The following is a 14,862-nucleotide window of genomic DNA, read 5'->3' on the forward strand; positions in this document are numbered from 1 at the left end:
TCAATTCAATGAAATTTTGCGTTATCAAATGGGATTGCGTGACCAACTCTCATACTACGAGCATCGTTAATCTACATAAATCGGTACAATTTTAGTATAGCGTTGCCAGCCCGCAAATTTTGGTCAGATCTTTATCTTAACTCATTTCGACAGAGAAATTGCAGTGAGCGAACACAAAGAAAATTTACTTTATGTGCTCGTACGGTGTTTCAAAACATACAAGAGAGCGTATATAATACAAAATTTGATGTGATGTTGATTCTTGACTTCTAGTAATGTTCTTTCCGAAGTTCATTTACCATCCAATCACAATCGACTCTGATCATGACTTTGCAATTTGATTGGATGAAGAATGAACTTGGCAATGAGCAAATAAACTTTTGAATGAATTTTCCGACACTAAGAGCAAAGAGTAGCAATACATGCGCCCAGTATACATACATACAAGCCCAACACAACTATATAACATTCATGATTCAGGACGTAATACAAAGCGTGCTGATGAATGGATATACGCAGTCAATAACAGGGATTTGTAACATAAAAGGCTGAAAATCACATGATATGTGAGTTGTGTTTGTCGAATGCTTTTGTTTAATGTACAAGTAGGGGTGTTCCGAAAACGTGAAAATATTTTAATGAAATTAAATTAGTCAAGTTCAACGCCAAATATCTATCATAATTCTCGTTGTAAACACAATTGCCAAACATAAAACTTTTAAAAGGATCGTTAATTTCGTTATTATCTTTCGACAAAAACGGAGTCACGCGACAAAATTAAAAAAAATACAACAAAATTAATGCTCTTAAAACTTTTTAAAAGCTTTGCATTAGGCAATCGTAATCAAACCTAAAATTCGTTTTCCACATAGCTAAGATGATAACGATTTTGTATACAATCGGTTAAAGTTCTTGAAAGAATAAAGACGTCTTTACTCTGTGGAACATCCAGTAAAGAATCGACTAGAAAATCTCACAGTAAAAATAACCTGTTCTTTTAATGGTTAACAAAAAAATTTTTGATGAAAAAAATTTGAAATCCTGGTCCTGCTATGCAGTGTCGCGTGACGAGATCATCTCAATTTCCGCAGTTTCGCATACTCTATAGCATGAAGGTCAACTTCAAACGACGTCAGAAGTAATTCTTTACAAATTTTAAATTTTCACAGCAAGTGTTAATCGCAATTCGTTATTTCGAGACGACCCAAGGAAGTTCAATTTTCAACTTCTGGCATTTCCTCTTTGTTTTGCGTCAGAGGATGGCTTCGAAAGTTAGTGGAAGAGGGCACATCACACCGGCACGTAGAAAACAAAGATATAAAGCATTCGATAGAAGAAATGTATCACCATTTACTATATTTTACCTTGTATGGTAAAATTAGGCCACACCAGTAAAGAGGTCAGCACGATAGCCATGCAAGTATTTTTCAGTTTATTCATTGGAAAAACAATGAATGAAATATACTTTTTGTTGCAATAAATAACTTTTTGATTGCCCCGAATGGCCAACCGGCGAAATACTTCACACTATGTGTGAGGAGAAAGTATCATGAAAGAAAAATTCTTAGCAAGATTTTAGCGCATTAGACATTGACGGCATCACATTCATATTTTCGTATTGCTGAATGAACACCCCCCTCCCTTCTACCCAACTTGACATTACCAGCGGTAATTATATCGATATAAAAACTGTGTGTTTCATTATCGTCTTTTGCAAACGACCATATCGGCAAACCAATCCAACTGAGGGATCAAACAAGGTGAAAGCGTCTAGAACAAAGAAAAATAAATGAAAGCAGAGTGGAAGGTTTACAGATATATAAAAACATGATTAAGTGTTTCACAAAAAACATTACTGGCAACAAGCTTAGTCAACTTATTATTAACACTATACTTGTACATATCACAAAAATCTTTCAAGCAGTTTCATTTGCTATGGATTCAAAATTCATAACAGTAACAATTTATTTTAAATGCGGTATTGGTTTTGCCTATCTCCGGAGGGAACACTGGGACAGCTAGAGTACCTTATTACGAGATTTTGAGAAAATAGCAAGTACGCACATTGTCTGATTATGAAATACAACTCTATCTATCTGACATGAAAATGTTTGGAGAAAAGTAAGCGATGGGGCTCATTTCACGAATGGTCAAACTTTCCTAGGTGAGCAACTTATTCCAAGAATTTAAAAATAACACAAATAATTAGAAACATCTGATTACATCACGCTTCGCCCACGCACGATACGCTATAACAATCGCATGCAATAAAACTAACTGTTGCTCATGTTTTCTGCATATTGATCATGTTCACATCTTGAGACGCGATCCTCGGAAAAATCTCTAACAACTATTGCTGTTACTAAAGACTGACGACGGTTATAACGTTCGCTTCTAAAAAATTTTCATCAACATCAAGTTGAGCTAAATATGAGGTTAAGCTTAAAATATGCTGTATGCTATTCGTCATTCATCAACATATCAAGCATGAAAAAAACACACTAGCACTTCATTACGGTTAACAACACGGCCACGCTTTTTGACACGCTGCGAGGCTTTCTTCTAGAAACTTCTTTTACTCGAACACGTAAAAAAGCTAGGGTTTTAAACGGTCGCGTGCTTCAAGGATTAAGATTAACTATATGTGTGGCGGCTTAAAGGACTGTTGATGTATATTTTTTACGGTATATTTTCTTTTCTGTGCGCATGATGATTGTTGCGAAGGTGAAATACAAATTTGTAGAGAAAATCAAAGTTGTTGCTTCTCAATTTGCTTCAGGCGTATGTCAATTAACTCATAATCTAAAAATCATAATTGCGTGCAAATTATAAATAGAGCCGTATTATTCTTCGAAGAGACGCCTGATGCATTGTTTCGTAGTGTCAAAACCTTTCAGAGCTCAGACGAATGATATATATATGTGAATAGGTTGAAATTATGGAGTGAATAATGGCGTGTTTCGAAGTAGCTGTGTCATTTCTAAAGACTTTGATTATCCATCGAGCAATTTCAATGTACATCATGCATGTTCTTTGATACTTAAAATAGCACGAAAAGTTGAAAACGTTTTTTCGTATCAAGATTAAAATTATAAATTATGTTACCACAACTAGAGTGACATTATTTCCCTGATTCTTAGATAAGAAGCCCGCAATTAATGAAGTGAAACGGAGCATTAAAAGTTCAAGATCAAGATGTTTTCTAGCTTCTCCCATAAAATTGCAAATATCAAATCAACCTGTTATTCATATATATCTTCACAGCAATTAAGTCTTCCTGACATGTACGCGGGTCACATACATACGATAAATATAAACTTCAAACAACAAACCTTGGATATTTCTATGTTCAAATTTCTATACGTGCACCGTATGCACCTTTTCTTAATTAAATCGAAACAAATTGCCACAGTTAGACACGAACCGTCCAACAAAAGCCGCGAACAACACTCCAAATTTCCAATGGAATAGGTAGTCAATCTATAAACTTATTCACCTCTCTTGCTATTTATATAGGCGGTGCTCGTGAATTGCACAAATGTTGGAAGGTTTTTTTTATTGTAGGACAGAGTGCCACAACTGCTTAGAGTAAAAATTAGCAAAGCAAGTTGAAAGGAGAAGGCTATTGTTGGGTGGAAAGACCTTTAGTATTATATGCTGTCTATCCATGCATTGTGTGAGACTTTATTGCTTGATAGTTCTATCAGGTTTTAAAATATTTTCTGACCGCTCGCTGTCGTCTTGTCAAAAAACAAATAAAAGCCATGCGTTATTCGCATAAGCATCCTATAAGAGGATACAAAACAAGCCGCAATGCGAAATCAATTAGCTGCCACTTAAAATTCCACAGTTTAGCCAAATTCCTGAAGTTCGGATTTCATACACAATTTACACACGAAAAGATAAACATCACGCAATCTCTAACTTGACATATTTAGCGGATAGAACACCATAATGTTGCATAAACGTTTTTGGAGAAATCAAATAGGAACGACAAGTATTTTTTGTAATGAAGTGTACGTTTATTTCAGGAAATATGCATATATTGTTTTTAAATTTTTCAAATAAGTTATAGACAGTACCCATAAATATACACATATATATTTACAATGTCAAAAACTACACGAGTTTTCAGTTCTCAGTATATCATAACAACAGTCACACTACTCGATGATCAAAGTATATGTTTGCATAGACATTGCCAACAGCGTCCTTGCTGTTAATAGTTTCGTCTGACTCTAGCACGCGTGCAATGCGTAAATCTTGCCACTAATTTTGATTGAACAAACTCTTTGCTCCTATGATTTTGATTTTGGTGGACCTTGCTTTCGTTTCACACGACCGTGGATTACTTTCACATTGACGTTAGCTATTTTACCCCATATTGGGTTGTTTACTTGCTATCGCTGAATCCCACACGATAAGCTCACGTCACGTCCCCGCATGTCGTCGATGAAGTCGAGGATTGAAGTGTTCCATATGTCTCAGTTCATTTGAAAACGCTTTGTTCATGTCACAACCACAAGTATATTGCATCACATTTGCTCGAGCTTTTCTTTGAAGTTACATAACATGCGCACTTCGGCAGAACGTGCTTCACCATGCAGCTACAATGCATGCTCCTTTAGAGTTCGGTAGAACAGAAAGTGGTCGACAACATTTCTTGGTCGTTGAAGCTCGTCGTGTCATTCCTTTCAATGCCTAAGTTTGAGCGACACTTGGGTCGAGACAATGTAGAACGCGGAGAAACTCTGCTTCGATAAATCTGAGCAACTTGCGCTCTGTCCAGTAGACATTGGTCAACGGTCCCCATTATCGAGAGTTCTAGCTCCAACGGCAACACGACCGTTGAAAAATAATCCGAGAAGCTGGAACTTACGCTTGAGATGGTCGAACCGCGACTAATCCATGAGTCAATGCTTGAAACAGAGCATTCCGAACCACGACGTTTCACTCGATGTACAATTTTCGCTGTTTCCTTTTCCATCGAGACCATATTGTTACCTTTGACTGAAAATGCTTTTGAAAGTGCCATCTCTCGTAGTCGAGGATTTAGAAACTTTGAGAATGGAATGGTTGTATACGCGCCGTGTATTTTTGTTCAAGGATGCTAACCCCGCTATCACATGAATACTGACTGGCTAACACAAACCACGGCTATTTATATATGATTAGCAGAATGATAATGCCATAAAAGGATGAACATTCTGATTGGTCTGTCTCTCGTCAAGACGACGTCTTAAACCGCATTTTATTATCTCTAACAAAAACCATCAAAAAACAAAAAATGTTTTGACTATAAAACATGAAACATTTAAATGCCTATTGTATTCTCCGGTAAATGTTGCGTTTGCATTACTGGTCACAAGAACTGACAATTTAGCAGCATATAGTTCGATCGAACAAATGTATTAATGCTCCAGTTACAGTTCGCCACAAATTACGCACACGCCAGACGGGCATGTAATCGCAATTTATCTGTAAAATGACAAATGTTCTTTCGGATTTTTTTTTAACATATTCGCTTGCTGTTAATGCACAAGAAAACCACGTGATCGAAGATAATTTTTTGAGTGGAACGTACAAGTGGGAGATTCAGATGCACCCGGTTAGGTTTACAAGTATTTTAAAATGGAAATCAGCTGAAAAAGCTTTGATTGCACTACAAGGATGTTTTGATGCTTGGCTATCCAATTTTTTAGCGCTATTCATTTTTTCTTGTTTTGGAACGTAAGCCCCATGCACTGTGACACAACAGAGTTATGATTTTCAATCAAATTATGTAATAAAAAAGCAATAAATAGAAGCACGAAAGCGATGATGATGATGATGTTGATGATGATGATGTTGTTGTAAATAATTATGGCAAAAATGATAGCAACAGTGACAACAGTATAACAATAATGATAACAATAATAACAACAATAGAAATAACAATATTTGAGATGAGAATGCAGTTTTTAACTGATGGTCGACTTGTCAAAGGAAGATTGAAGAAGTTAGAGGACGAGATTTGTAAATTCTATGAAAATCAGCAGAATCTCTGGCTACTCCAAAACCTGCATCCGAAAAACACACCTGACTTTCGAAGATGTTGAAGGAAATAGTGAAAACTTGATCGCGAAAAGAGACAAGAAAATTCGTAAGACGCAAACTATGCTTCCAGCACAGTAATGTATAAAAAACGCAGCAAAAAAATGGCCAACAATATTAGCTGTCCAGACAAAATAGATCACTGATAACAATAGCTGTGGTTAAAGAGCACATTTTTCTTGGACAGGAAGTTATGTCGCTAAGATGAAGTTAGACGATAAACGATAAGGCAATATAGCGTATGTATGTTTGAGATTCCGATTTCAAACTGCTAAAGAAAACTTGAAGATTGTGAAAACAAAATAAAGACGATTCTTGTTATGCAATAAGACGTGCCGAAGATCGATGCATGGGAACACAACATAGCATCGATGGGAACAGAATGACCAAGTTGCCAAGGTCGGCTCGAATGAAGGGAAAGACATTTACACTACAAACCTGTGTTATACAAACATAGTGATGATCGAAACACTGTTAGCAGGTGGGGTGAGGAGATGTGCAATCGAAAAACACAGGCACTGAAGACGGCTTTCGACATGACGCAACTTTTCAACGAAAAAACACAATTTTTTACTTATTTTATATTGAGTTACAATAAAGATGCTGAATCGACTGGCTCCGCAACCAATGAAAAGTTACTTTTCACTGGCAAAAATAATCATTGCACGTGACATACTCGTGTATGTCAACAGCGCACCAGAAGCAATTGTATGGAAGTTGAAGTCCACCTTATCACTTCATGCAAAGTCTCTTCTGTGAGAAAGTCCACTCGCCAAACTTGCCGAGGCAAAAGAATGCTATCAATGCTGCAAAAAAATCGAGAAAGCTCTACAAGACAAGCAAAGGAATGCGAATTGACGCTCAGCCAACTCACTGTCCGGCTTGAATGATTTCAATCTTGCGCGATTTTAATTCACACCTAAAACGAAAACGTTTAGCACCTTTCGTGTGGTGGAGAGGGGACAAAGGTGTCAGAATGTAAAGTAAAGTCACGATAGAAGTTTGGAAATTATTTGCGACTCATTTCCTAAAAAGCCAATTTCCGACTAGGTTTTATTGGCGATCAGCATGTCACGTCCTAACAAACGCCAGATGCTGAGTCTTTCATAAGAACTTTCCTATTTTGTCACCGTTGCTATGGAAATTTATTTCTCGAGTTGCATTTTTCTCTGATATATCGACTTATGAACCACACAACAGTCGACCAGCAGACAACATTTTTCTTATTTTCCGGGAGTGAATGCTGATGTATAGGATATTGTAACACACACTCCCAATTTTTTTTCTCACCGTCATCACAGCATCAGGAAATTGTGATGAGGTCATCGCGATTGAACTGTTGTGGCCTTTTTTCTATTTATACAGTAAAGTACGTAAAGCGCACGCGCTGAAAACAAGAATAACTATATATAAAGCGATTGACGCATGAGTGAAAGAGAAGAATCCCATTTGTTGGCAGACATTTGCTTCGGGCTTATTGGTGTTATTCAGTTTTTTTTGTGTGTATACGTCGTCTTCTCTGCCGGACAAAAGTTTAAACAGGCCCGAAATCGGACATTGAACAAATAGTGAAAAAATACACAAAAATCGACTAAAACTGGTATATCGTATAGCTATAATTCTGCTGAAAATGATTCGGACTTGAATCGGAATGTGCCGTTTTTAAATATTTTTCATTTGGCATTTCCGTTCACTTGCACAATGTCTATTTTCGGAACATCATTCGTTTTATAGCTGTATGGTCCTCTTCACTTTCCATCGCAAAATATTCCCACCTATGTAATGTAAATGCCATAATATGCCAACAATTAAACGCCAAAATCTTTCGATCTGAATATTTTTCCTTATCAGTCTACCATCAATGTCATATCAAAATTACCAACCAAAAACAGCAACGGTTGCCAACATTGAAACAAATTTTTTATATGCTACATTGCGGTTGCTTTTTAAAACCCAAGTTCTCCTTATATTTTCTTCCATATCATATATGCCTTTTTCTTTCTTTTATTCCGATATAGCATTTAGTCTCACGATGGATTTAACCGATAATTTTTAGTAAACACACCTCTTCTTTAATTTGCTATCTATAAGATCATTTCAGCCATCAAGACAAAATTGCTCTGCCGATTCAATTACCATTGTCATCAACGCCTCCATGATGTTTGCTCAATTTTATACTGTACTAGCCAACATACTACATCCTGTCGACGACTGTCTACTTCCACACTTGATGCGACACACGTTCCTCTCACTTGGCTCCTCTAGCAGGACTCTAAGATCATTTTTATGCCCCTCGTTCTTCTCCTTGTGTTTTCGCCTGCTTTTTTATGAAGCATGATTTTTTCTTCATTGCCAACATCATTCGTAACATAAATTTTCACCGAAACACTTTTCCAGTAGATATTTTCTTGGCATTGCATCGATTATAGATGTAATTATATCCACTTTCCTGTACCAGTACGAATTGATAAGTTTTAGCTATATCATATCGTCGTTTTACTTGCTAAGATTACATCTGTACATAAAATGAAGTCGGATAACAGAATGAACGACCACCAGGTTAGCTTTTGACCCATTGTAGAAAACCTTGTTATCATGAAATCATTCAGTCACTTTGAAATTTTAAATATTTTTAACATAGAGGTAGGGGAGAGTATATGGAGAATGTGTCTATAAAACATATTGTATTTTAAATACTTTCTTCGCTGTTCTTAAGCATTACGCAGACATGCTGTGTTTTTATAAAATGTCAATACTTTTCCATGCCCTAGCAAGCATTGCAACTTCTTCGACCAAATACTGTGATTCATTAAACTGAAACAGTTTAACGAGTAGTACAGATTCTTTGCATTTCATTTTGCTCGAGGTTTCAATTTTCACACACTCCAAACGAAAACGTAACAGCAACACGCTGTATAATGACACTTACTGACAATCTCAACTCCTTCAACATGCAAGGCAAGTTATCTGAAGTCATCGAAGAGTCGCTCAAGAACTTAACTTTACGGCCAAAATCGATGAAAAGGTTACATATAAACATATAAACAAGCTTAGGATTATAGGTGCTTACAAAAATTTTTGTTTACGCAAGCTAGATTTGCTAGCGATACACTCTTAGCTTCTAGGTGAGATTTGAAGTTAAGATGTCTAGCATTATCCATCTGGTATGTGCTAGTTCAAAAATCGTCGGCAAATCACATTAGTTGGCCATGAAAGGCAATTAAGTCGCGAGGTCAATGCATAACATTATGGAGAAAATGGATTTAAGATAACGATGTATTAACTGTCGTCTTGTAAACATAAAAAACCTCGTGGCGCAATTCAAAAGAATTCTTTTAAACAATGAGCTGAGCCCTAATCTGGAGGAGTGGTCAAGATAATATGAAATGGTGTCGCCCGATGTCTACTTCAAAGGAGGCCGCTGCGGCTTGAAGAGGTGAACGTGCCAGTAAAAATAGCTATTCGAAAATCGACGTAAGTAAGATTTAAGAAAAAGATTTTTACTGAATGAATTCCATTGGCAGGTGTTGCAAGAGCTGCTTACGATCGATTGGGAGAAAATCACACACAAAGTCGACCATTAAACGTATTCAGAAGCTGCATGTAGCTAAGAAGCAAACTGTTGCACAGCTGGAGACTAAATAAATCGGGTAATCCTCGATTCCTTCAATTCCTAAAGTCATTAAAGTCTAATTCGATGTTTTTCTTTCGTTTCAAACTACACGGCATTAATTGATTTTTTAAATAACGAACACGCCAGAAAAGTTTTCACGCACTCGTCACAAGTAAAAAGAATTACTGAGGGATGCATTTCTTAGACGTATCACGGTGACCAGAAAATCCCACTTAATAAAGGTATGACTAAGGGGTAACAACGTCATTTTGTGGCCAAAAATCCATGTTTTAAAGTATTACTTATAATTCCTTTTGGTGACTGTTTTCATTATGACAGTGAGGAGGAGACTGCGTTCATTTCATGGCGAAAAATCCTTAAGGCATGACTTATTTCCTTTAGTTTAAAATGGCTTTGAGCAAGTCATAGAGCAAAAGCTTCTGTTCGTCTTACCATTAAAACTTAACAAATACTAATAACAACTCTTCTGTCAGGAATACGTACATAATGCCGATACATATAAAGGAAAAAGCATGGCGCAAGATTTGCTATAAGAAAGATATAAATGCAAATGCAATTAAGTGCAAACCAACACATCATCAATATGTGAATAACATTGCCGTTCTCATTAAGCTTTCATGGAATAATTTTGTTTCATTGTAACTTTACAACAGCCATGCCATGCGAAGAATGAGAAGGCGGACGACGCGAGGCCCTTGCCTTGCTAGGAGTGCAGCGAAGAAGTGCGATGACTGGCGATCAAATTTTTATCCTGAATGGCCAACTCTGACGTTCAACTCATCAAATCACTCAGCCAAAGTAGTTGCACTAATATAAGTCCGGTTGACACCTCAAACCAGCTTTCGTTTCAATGAGGTATTAGAGAAATTATCCAGAAAAAATAAAGGCCAACAGTTTCTTTAAAATAACTAAAAAAATATTTTTTTAAATTCCCATTAAGCCAGCATTTAGTTGCACGGATTAGGAATGCCCTTCTCATAAACAGACAACCAGCATTGAACATTGAAGACGATAGAACAAATACAACGTTGATGCCCCGTGCGCTACAGTATGTACTTCAGTAGTTTGGTGATAAGTAGCCACTGATTCATCGATTCTCAATCACTTACTTCCACTTTCATCATGGGGAAAAAGACAACTGCCCACAATTAATTTCTTCACAAATGCGTAACATACTTTGGTGAATGCCTGTAAAAACTGTGGATTGAGATTTTGCCAAATTCCCCATCACTTTTTTTTCTATTTTATCTTTTCACCAATATAGGTTCATTGGTAGGAATTATCAACCTGCGCCAAATCAATTCCTGCGACATACACAGTTTCCCATTTGAGAAAAGGAGGGTAAGGACACGAAAACTTCTTTTGACCGGTGATCTAATTCCATAAGTATGTACATTGCATTGCTGTAAGTGAGCAGGCAGCGATAGATTCCCAATTCTTCATTTCGAAAGCAAAGAACATTTTCCAAAGTTGATTGGCTTCTATTTTTGAATCTTACAATTTTTGCAACCATAAGGGTAAGGGCTCGATTCTCGTCTTTTGTTACACGACTATTCTCCAAACTAGATGAAGCCAAAGGCTTTTAAAAAATCTACATAATATCTTTGCTCCTATTTGCTTTGTCAGAGTTATTCTAAAATCAAGGCATCAAGACACACAGTGACGTAATGGTCTTCAATAGCTACTTCAATTCTTGGAGAAGAAAAGGGGAACTTAACAGGTCTGCAGCATCTTATAGAGGAAACCACAACCCAGAACCACAACTTTTATTACAAGATGTCCAGCTGAACTGTTGTCTTCATATTGAATATTTTTATAGAACTTTTGATTGAGTTAGAATTACACAAGAACGAAAATAATTTTTCAATGATTCTTTGAAATTGTTTTTATGACTGATTTTGACATTACATCACTAGGAGACTTTGAGCAAATCACAAACACTGTTTATATATGTACTGTTGTATGAGGATGAAGAAAGATGAAGTTCAATGATACTGCAAAACAAGATGATGGCTTCGACTCAATGACAAGGCAAAAGTGAAATTGGGTAACAATGGCTCACAATTCATTATCTCACCACATTGAGATGAGAATATATATAATATATTAATCCTTAGGATATAATCCTTAATATATTTAGGATTAATATATTACATTGAGATGATGGAAATGAATGAATAAAATGGTGAATGGTAGTCAAAATATGTCAATTTACACTTGTCTGAACACATATTTGTCTATGAAAAGCATGGGCTAAAGGAAAAGTAATAGCCTACATCTGTATTCCCAAATGTTTTTTGTACGAAAGTGCCTTGTGCTAGCTCTGATGAGCTTTGCATTGGTTACACATGAATTGTCTGAGTTGTCAGCAAAATATGGTACAATTTATAAAGCTCTAATGATAACTATCTACAAAGTACACACATCTGAACTTTCTGAGTGCATTTCTGTGTGTACTAAAGTTCAGCCAAATGAACAACTGAAGCGTAAAAACTAAAAAATGGACAATTTAAAGTGGTTCCTTTGTTTAGCTTTAAAAAGTGGTATAAACATGCCAAGATTTGAATTTCCATACCCTCACTTGGCAAATAATCACAACTTAGTATAATTCTAATGAGAGATTGTTCAGGGAAATTGGGTATGCAAAACCATGTACAGAATTTCCACATAAAACTTAAGTATAAAAACTATCTAGAGAAAATTTATTTGGTCAAAAATAATAAGCTTACCATCTTCCCATCGTATTCTTAACTTCCATTCAACCACCACATAGGCACCAAACATTTTCACAGCCCTCTTCAGCCGGTGAATACAACAGTGTTGACATCAAACTACCATGATGAATTGAAAATCAAAATTTAATCTGAAAAAAAATTTTAAGTATCATAGTGTTGACCTTTTGAGACTGAAACATGCTGAATAATTCGAATTCTATGACTGGGTCACAACTATATAACTTGCTCTTGAGTCTATCAACAGTCTATAGACAGTTGACATCTACAAAAATGAGTAACTTGCTGATGACGTCTACTCAAGATTGTCAATATTTGATATAGTGCAATGACATATCCAGCTCAAGAACGGGGGGTGTGTGTGCAGTATTTATAGGTGCACGTTCTGCACAATCCATAAAAACAATCAATTACAAAGGAACTTAACTTCCAGGTATGAACATTCCCACTTCATTATCAAGCTAGTTATGCCTATTGAAAGCATGAAGTCGAGGGCAAAGGGTTAAAAATTTGAGAGAAATGGTTTGGTAACTTCACTATAAACTTATTCACAAGGAGTGGTACTTTCGAATTTGACAGATGAATTGTCACATGTCCTACAACTGTTATTTATTTTGAAAGTAGCGAAGCTATGCGAAGGAATACCTTCAACACAACTTCAAATCCACCATTTTCGCTTGCATTTGTTTCCGTTTGAAGAGGCAGCTAAGCAAACTAGCTTAGCAAGCCATGCATTTCGTGACTTTCTGCATAAACGTACCTTCGCTTGGTCACGTTGACATTTGTACTTGCAAATATGGCAAACAATTGTCTTTTTCAATTGATGTTGAACACCAGAAGTTAGCTTAAGCCAGACAATTACATATACCATAATAATTACAGCAGAAGTGTATTAATTATGATAGTAAAAGATATTTTTAAATATGAACAAGTCAATTTGTCAAAATGATCCTAAGTAGAACTAGATTACCAGAAATCAAGAGGTATCAACAAACGGATAACTATTTCATATATCCATCTAATTGGCTGAGGAAATAAACCAATCAGCAACCATGATACCACATAGTACGCACCAATGAAACGTTAGAACAATTAGCCAATCAGATGAATTGTTTGCCTGTCTTCGTAGACGTCCGGGTATCCATCATGTATATATTTGGTCAATTTCTCCTTCGTCATTCACAAATTGCAAACTCGAAATCAGGACTTTCAGCTGCAGCAAGCGAAGAAGAAGTAAAGTATCTACTTACCACAAGATGTCAGGTCGTGGTAAAGGCGGCAAAGGGCTCGGTAAAGGTGGTGCAAAACGTCATCGCAAAATCCTTCGAGATAACATTCAAGGTATTACCAAACCAGCTATTCGTCGTCTAGCTCGCCGCGGTGGTGTCAAACGAATATCTGGATTGATTTACGAAGAAACGCGTGGTGTTCTGAAAGTCTTCCTTGAGAATGTAATCCGCGATGCCGTCACATACACAGAGCACGCTAAACGAAAGACCGTCACCGCCATGGACGTTGTGTACGCCTTGAAACGTCAAGGTAGAACTCTCTACGGATTTGGTGGCTAAACTAGAAAAGTCCATGAAGGGATTTAAATTGAAAACCGGCTCTTTTAAGAGCCAACAAATCTGCTAAAGAATATTTCGCCAACAGCATCGTTCATAACGTTTCTTTTGTCTAAATAAGTTGGGTCAAATATAGTACGCATAGAAAATTTACTGATAAATGTACTAAAATTTAACTGTAATTCAAGTATAGCTCCGTAAACTTGTGTCATGGAAACGAACGATGAGATTTCGAATGACTTTGGTTGTATTCTGCGGAAGGGAAGCATGAACTTGATGGTATCGAACTTGCGAAAGGTACACTCAAACCATACTTTATACTTCTGAGTTCTGATATTTTCATTTGTCCAAACCAACTTAACGGTGTTCTCGTGCTGAGTAGCGTTGTTAATGTATCTTATTGTTAACATGACTGATTTCAAAATAAGCGGTTTTCGATACGTCTTAATTCTTGCATTCCCATTTTAAAATAATTAAGAACGGATCATATTGAAAGTTTTTTTCTCCTACGAATTTCTTTAGGAACTTCTAACCAACAGCATGATAAAAGTATTTGGAATTTAAAATACTGCGTAAAATTTATTTTAGCTTAGACCCTAGATCCGCCACTGCATGAAGTTTGTCGAGAAGCAAGAGACAACGGACGAAAAGAAATAGCTGAGGAAATAATCAGTGTTGCACTTCTGATTTCAGATTGTTTAAATGGTGAGCGAAGTATTTACGCCATATGCGCTCCAGTTCAATTGGAGAGATAACGTTTACAGAATGACATGAACTCAACAAGGTAGGCCTCACACTCTACTAGTTAATGAATTTTCAAAGCCTTGGGCGTTTTTTG

The 14,862-nt window shown here is 36.5% G+C and overlaps 1 protein-coding gene and 2 long non-coding RNA genes across 3 annotated transcripts; 2 read left to right on the forward strand and 1 right to left on the reverse strand.

Annotated features, from left to right (window-relative positions):
• Positions 1-973: 973 nt before the first annotated feature.
• LOC124443637 lies at positions 974-13,434 on the reverse strand. Its single transcript, XR_006947701.1, has 3 exons — positions 13,220-13,434; positions 12,457-12,590; positions 974-1,770 (listed from the first exon to the last, which is right to left on the reverse strand). It is a non-coding gene; the product is annotated as an uncharacterized LOC124443637 (long non-coding RNA).
• Positions 9,578-11,929, forward strand: LOC124443641. The gene is made up of 3 exons (XR_006947702.1): positions 9,578-9,743; positions 10,381-10,582; positions 10,992-11,929. It is a non-coding gene; the product is annotated as an uncharacterized LOC124443641 (long non-coding RNA).
• A 232-nt stretch (positions 13,435-13,666) lies between the features above and the next one.
• LOC124443616 (histone H4) lies at positions 13,667-14,245 on the forward strand. The gene has a single exon (XM_046994098.1). It carries the CDS (start codon positions 13,716-13,718, stop codon positions 14,025-14,027), a length of 312 nt encoding a protein of 103 aa, XP_046850054.1. The 5' UTR covers positions 13,667-13,715; the 3' UTR covers positions 14,028-14,245.
• Positions 14,246-14,862: the final 617 nt, after the last annotated feature.

The sequence above is a fragment of the Xenia sp. Carnegie-2017 genome, unplaced genomic scaffold, assembly GCF_021976095.1.
Source record: "Xenia sp. Carnegie-2017 unplaced genomic scaffold, XeniaSp_v1 HiC_scaffold_1, whole genome shotgun sequence".
NCBI lineage: Eukaryota > Metazoa > Cnidaria > Anthozoa > Malacalcyonacea > Xeniidae > Xenia > Xenia sp. Carnegie-2017.